The sequence below is a fragment of the Trypanosoma equiperdum genome (assembly GCF_001457755.1).
Source record: "Trypanosoma equiperdum strain OVI genome assembly, contig: ctg_377, whole genome shotgun sequence".
NCBI lineage: Eukaryota > Euglenozoa > Kinetoplastea > Trypanosomatida > Trypanosomatidae > Trypanosoma > Trypanosoma equiperdum.
The window spans coordinates 23,164-29,397 of NW_027124284.1; the positions used below are offsets into that span (position 1 = coordinate 23,164).

General features: G+C 41.2%; 2 pseudogenes across 2 annotated transcripts; both read right to left on the reverse strand.

Annotated features, from left to right (window-relative positions):
- Positions 1 to 18: 18 nt before the first annotated feature.
- TEOVI_000154700:pseudogene lies at positions 19 to 1,329 on the reverse strand (annotated as a pseudogene). The gene has a single exon. A coding segment is annotated over exon 1 (1,311 nt).
- Positions 1,330 to 5,320: 3,991 nt separating this feature from the next.
- Positions 5,321 to 5,770, reverse strand: TEOVI_000154800:pseudogene (annotated as a pseudogene). The gene has a single exon. A coding segment is annotated over exon 1 (450 nt).
- Positions 5,771 to 6,234: the final 464 nt, after the last annotated feature.

Sequence of the window (6,234 nt, forward strand, 5' to 3'; positions counted from 1 at the left end):
AGTGGCGTCACTTTCTGTCTCGTAAGTGCATTTCGAATCAGCATTGCACTTTTCTTGACCCTCTAGCTTATTGCAAGCAGCTTCAACTGCGGCTGCTCCAGAATCACCCATTTGAGTCTTGGAATGCTGTTCCTCAGCTTCTTTTAGTTTATTGTTTAAATTTGCTTTTTGTTCGCTTGTATAATAGAGTAGTACTTGGGTCAAGTCGGTTACACTTAAAATGGTTGATAGCTTGGTTTTCTGGTTTGTTCCTGTTGCTTCCGCGTCTACGGTTTCTTTGTCTTCTTCGTCCCAGATTATTTGCGGAAAATTTTTGGGTCCGTCTTTAAACAGTTTCTCCACCAGGTCCTTGATGGCTTTATCTTTGGCGTTGTCCTCGTAGTCGCCTTGAGTTTTGAACACTATGTTTTTGACGGCCGTTTTTACGGTGGCGCTGCTTGCTTAGTCTGCGGCTGTCGGTTTTGTGATTGCCGAGCTGTATGTTGCTTCGCAGCTCAGGATGTCCTTGTACGCCTTCCAGAGTTCGATGTAGTCTGATACTGACTTCTTTGTTATCGTCGTATATTCGCTGGCGGCTATGGTTCTGATCGTTTGGTCTGTGTTTGGGTTGTTGTTTGGCTGCTTCAGGAAGTAACCGCCGGCATAGGGAATCGTGCCTGCTATCCCTGTGCCGCCGTTAAGGTGGTTTGGCGTGTCGCTTGTAAATTTGCAGTGCCCGTTGCCGCTGCCGCCAAGCAAGCTTGTGATTAGTCCTGTTTTGGCTGTAAGCTGGGGGAACCCTGCTTCTGTTAGTTGCACGAGGGTTTCTGCGGTTGGTGCGAGTGCCGTAGGCCTGATGTTACAGCTTTCCAGTTTTGCGTCGCTGATTTCAGCCCCGTCGCTGCCGTCACTGCTGGTGCCTTTCGACAAGCAGCCCTTCTGCGTCGAGCCGTAGTTGTTGGCGAAGATCTCGAGGAATTCCGCGATCCGCCCGTGGAGATACGCCGCGCGTACCTGAATGGTTGCTGCCCGCTGCCTGCAACACTGGGTTAGTGTTGCGTGCTTTTATAATGTCGTCCGTAGATATGCCGCTTTCACCGTGTCCACCGCGTAAGAGTCGGCCGTGTTTACTTTCGCCGCTGCTGCTTGTGCTCTAATCGCCATCAGCGCCGCTTCGTCCAGTCTGATTTTGTTGCCTTCGGATAACTTGTACGCTCTATTATAGATCTTCTGTGTTGCTGCGAAAAGCTTGCATAGCGGCTGCCACGATCCGCACTTTATGGGGCCTTTCGCGGTAGCCTCCGACTGTTGTACCGCTAGTGCGATTAATGTAAATATTTTAAAAATCATAGTCTAGGTGTTACTTCTATTGGGGCGGGTGGGTTGGCGAACAAATAAAGCTGACACTATGAGGAAGTCGCAAGGAGGCTGCCTGCCTTCTTGGGTACAGGGGCTGCTGCTGCTGTTACCCTGTTGCATAATCGTCCTAATACATAAATGTTATTCTTTCCGCATGTTTCAGACTTTTGAACTATGCTATCCGCTAGTTTTTGTTGTGCCGTCGTGGTGGCCAGAGTAGAACAGTTGTCTGCGCACGGCACTCCGATTTGGAAACAACGCATTAGCCATTCTGAGTTTTAGCCATCATAATTATCAGAAATAGTCCTGCTGTATTTCAGCTGTTTTTACTTGTATTTTTGCGTCTGTGTTTCTTTTGCTCTCCAAATTGCTGTTGCTTTCGGTGACAATACCGCTTTTACTTTTTGTTTTTGGTTTGACTCCTTGGGCGTGGTGAAAGCCACGATAGATTTCGTACACTAGCTTGGGCGATCATACGTTTGTTTCGATTATGCTTCCTTTTCCGCAATTTTGTTGGGAAGTTATGCTCACCATTGTTTGAGTGGAGTTGCGTTTGGTTTGGGTAACCGGGATAAATGTAAAAAGCACACACTTTCTTGTCTAGCCACCGTCCGGTAGGCTCAACAGCGGTTATTTTACTGGTATTTTTACTCACGATGGTGCGTGTATCTATTGAACCTATTCTGCTGTGGATTTCCCCTCGTCAAATATCTCGAAAACAGTAACTGAATTTCTTGGACCGTAAGATTACAATATTAGTTTTGTTATTGTTTCTAATTGGTGGCAATTTTTTATTACCTTTCGTGTAATAAGCAGGTAACGGTACTGCATTTCCCTGGTGCGATTGAAATTGTAGTGCCGTTTTGCATTCTGTGAGACTGTATTTCGGCGCCTCCTACCAGTCAACAATTTGTGGCCAGAAAGTGCCTTCTTCTATCCTTTTTTCTTTTAATATGGTCCTTTAGCTTCGCAGCAATACTCGCTTTTACATTGATGATACGGTCCTTGAAAATTCTTAGCGGTTTCTTAGTATACCAATACGGAATAGGATGAGTATCGGTTTTAATTCTCTCCACTTCATATACCTCTTCTATCTCTTTATACATCTTCTTTGTTAAGCAGCTTAGGCGTCTTCATTTTTCATGTCCCCTCCATAGTAAAACATTAGTAGTCCAAGTTTTAAAAATTTCTCCTCCATAATATTATATTTTTTACAAACAAATGTTGGCAATTATTACTCTATATGAAGAGAGGAGGACTTCGGCATTACTTCACATTTACTCACTACCTTCATACATCCATTTCTTATACAGCTACGTTTTCGCGTATAGATATTGTAATCCGTCACCAGATCAAAAAATAACTGTCAACACCATCTTTGCTGTCACATCTTTATCTTTTACATAAAGTATGGAAATAATAGGTTTCATCTCTTTATCCTCTTAATGTATTATCTTCTTCTATTATGTGGTGTCTCTTTTCGTTTTCTGTTGCTTCTTCTGCGGATAAACTATCGAATCCATCTTTATTGCGCAATGAACCGTCTCTTCCTTCTTGTCACCTCTATCATATTCTTGCAGGTGATGATGTCCATCATCATGTTTGTTTTTGAAACAGTGCATATTTCATCTACATTGCTCTCTTTCTTCCTATCTGAACTTCCTCTATTATATTTCTCTTCTCTTCCACTCACCCATTTTCTTCCACTGCAAACCTTCCATTGCTTTGAGTGCTTCTCCTTTGGTTCATCATTTAGTTATCACCATTCTTATTATAATATTCGTGTATACACACCCACAGTACTTTCCTATCATTATTATCATTATCATTATCATGATTATGATTATTATTACTATTACTATTATTACTGCTCTTACTATAATATTCGTATATGGATACTAACAGCACTTTTTCCAAAAATAATAGTTATTATTATCCTAACTATTTTTCACAAAATAAGCAAAATAAGAAAGTTACAATTTTTCGGAATGTAACTCACTTTGAATACCCTATCATCTTTCTGTTTTAAATCCATATGTCACTTTTAAACTCATTTTACTATATTTTTCTTTTTTTCGGAAATCTTCGGTAATTTATTAAATTCATCAAAAAGTATTAAAATATATCTAATCTTTGAAAATTTCAGCAAAATTTCCCAAAATGGCACATTTTAGGAAATTTTCACAAAATTCTATAAACTGGAAAAAATCATTAGAATTACAGAATCATAATATGAAACAAAAATTCACAAAATCAACAGACATTAGAGCAAATTTCATGTTGAAGAAAAAACTGGAAGTACGACATTTAAAACCTTTACCACCTCCGTCGGCATCCTCTCTTATCCAGCCACAAAATTTGTTCTTTCATGCTTGTTTGTGACCGTCAGGCATCTCACATTTCTTCTTTGTCTTCAAACCAGCACATGTCTTGTCATCCTTGTTTTTTCCCATCTTACCCTCCTATTTCTGTTGTGCTTTCTGCTCATGCTTTAGCTTTTCATTTATTTGAGGTAGCATTAAAGACACAGTTAGTCTGGACATTCTTCTTTTGTTGCAGCTGGAGACTTTGATTTTGCCTGATGTACAGCTGCCAGTTGTTTTTCTGCCAGTTTTTGGTTGGTGGCGTCTTTTAGCGCGGCTATAGCTTGGGCTTGCTTATACGCTACCAGCGTGTTCTGTGTGGCCTGTCAAACCACCTTTTTTAGATCTTCTATTGCGCGGTCTCTCTGTTCGTGGTTAGAAATGTCAGCGATCGCAGCCTTAAGTGTTTGTAGCCAAGTTATGTCCATGCCGGTTCTTCCAATTGGTATTTGTAGTTTATGCATCCGTCCTTGTTGGCAGTTCTGCAGGTGTCTGCGCCTCCTGCGTCGTATTGGCAGACTCGTTTGTTGTTTGCGGCCGCTCGGGCGCCGATCAGACTGGTGAAGATACCCGCTAGAGCTTGCAGCTGGGCGCTGCTTGTTTTGGTTTTGACCTTGCTGTGACATTTGGCCACTATGTCGTTGAACGCCGTTGGTCCGCTGGCTTCATTTGTGAACTTGTTGCTTATGGTTCCGTCCGTTGAAAGGCACGCTTCCGCTGGGATGTTGCCCCCGTTGCCGCCGCAAAGGCAGACTATATCGTTGGCTAGCGACTTTTCGGCTAAATTAGAGCCGCCGCCGCTGTTGCCGCAGGCGTCGGCTCCACCTGTCCAGAAGGTAGTTTTTCCGTTCCCTTGAGCAGATGTCTGCTTCGCCCCAAACAAAACCGCTTTTAGCTCTGCGTTTATTTCTGCTGCCGTTTTTTCCTTTGGAAGTTCAGCAATCGCTGTCTCTATTGTGTCGATGGAAGAGAGTGTCTGAAGCTGAAATGCGTCGCAAATTTCTCTTTCAGGAAGAAGTTCATGTTTTTCCTTCTGTTTGCCAAGCTTTCGGGTTCCTAGGTCTTGTTGCAGTTTGATCCAGTGTGGTTTGTACTTGGTGTAGTTGGCCTCATTTTTGTGGTCTTGTTCGCCTTCGAAGTTCCGCTTGAAAACTCTTTCATCTGCCGCGGTTGGGTTCAGTGCAATTTAAGCTTCGAGCTCATTGGCGACCACGGTGTTTGGATCCTTGTCTGTCGTGTCTATTCCTTCGCCACACGCTTTGTAGAGTTGACACAGCACAACAAATTCTTTGAGATTTGCTCCAGAAGCTGCTTCAGCACCGTTTGATGAATAGGCTTAGAGCAGCTAGTAAGTTGCATGCCAACATATTTTCAATAATGGCTACACTTGCAAAGCGATACTTTTTGGTATTGAAGGAGGTGGTTTCTGCTGTAGTCAGTATCGGGAAACAGTTAGTTTCTTTTGGAGTGTTTCAACGTAACTTTATGCACGGTTATATTACTTATTTGGCGTTGTCCTTTCGTATTTTGCTGGTCTAGCACGTTGCTTCCAACACGTTTTTGTCAAGTTTATTGCTTTGTTTCCAACGATCTGCTCTTACTGGTGTTAGTGCGCTAATAGTCATCAAAGAGATATAATAATCTTCTTTCAGGCGATCAATCACTATCATTTTAGTTTCATTTGGCGAAGACTCTGAAACTACATTGTAAATCATGTAACGACAATCTTGCATATCGGACGTCAACAACGCTTGAACTTTCAATTTATTTCTTAAAACTTCCCCAATCATAATATCTTCATTGAGTGTGACATAATCAATATGTGTTTGGAAATTTCTTAATTTGATTTCTGACTCTACTAGGTCTTTCAGAGATTTATAATCTACAATTTCCTCAACTACATCTCTAGATAGGGTGGACGCATGACAAATGGTATGCCATGTAATTTCATTACTAAATTCTTTAGGATATCGAACAGCCTTCCCCATATTCAATTTCTCTTTTGGAAATATTTCCAGATATTTTAGATACAGTGAAACCCTCATAAAAATATCATCATCTGCTTTCATTATATAGGGATTACTTGGTTTAAATATCTCAACTGCAAATTTGAACCACAAATATTTTTTTCTGCTCATCGTGAGCTCTGCCTCCCATCCCCAATTACCAACATCTCCTATTTTTTATTTGTTGTAGGATTCACATCACAAACAGGTAAAATAATAATGTCCTGATATAACTCTGCCTCTCCTTCAACAATTTCTCTGAGCTCACAATTGTTATTTGTATGAGGCGAAAGTGCATATACAATAAGTAACTCCCCAGTAAAATTATTTGAATGCCTTGCTACTTCAGGATAACTCCAACAAGTTTGTCTCTGTAAGTTTCTCCTTCTAAATCTCTCATCATTATCTATTGAAGGTATTCCAGCTACAACTAGATAATCTCCATTTTTCAAAATTTTCCTGACATCTTGCGAAACAAATCTCATATGCTCATCCTCATTAATTTCAAGTGAAATGGATTCTTTCTC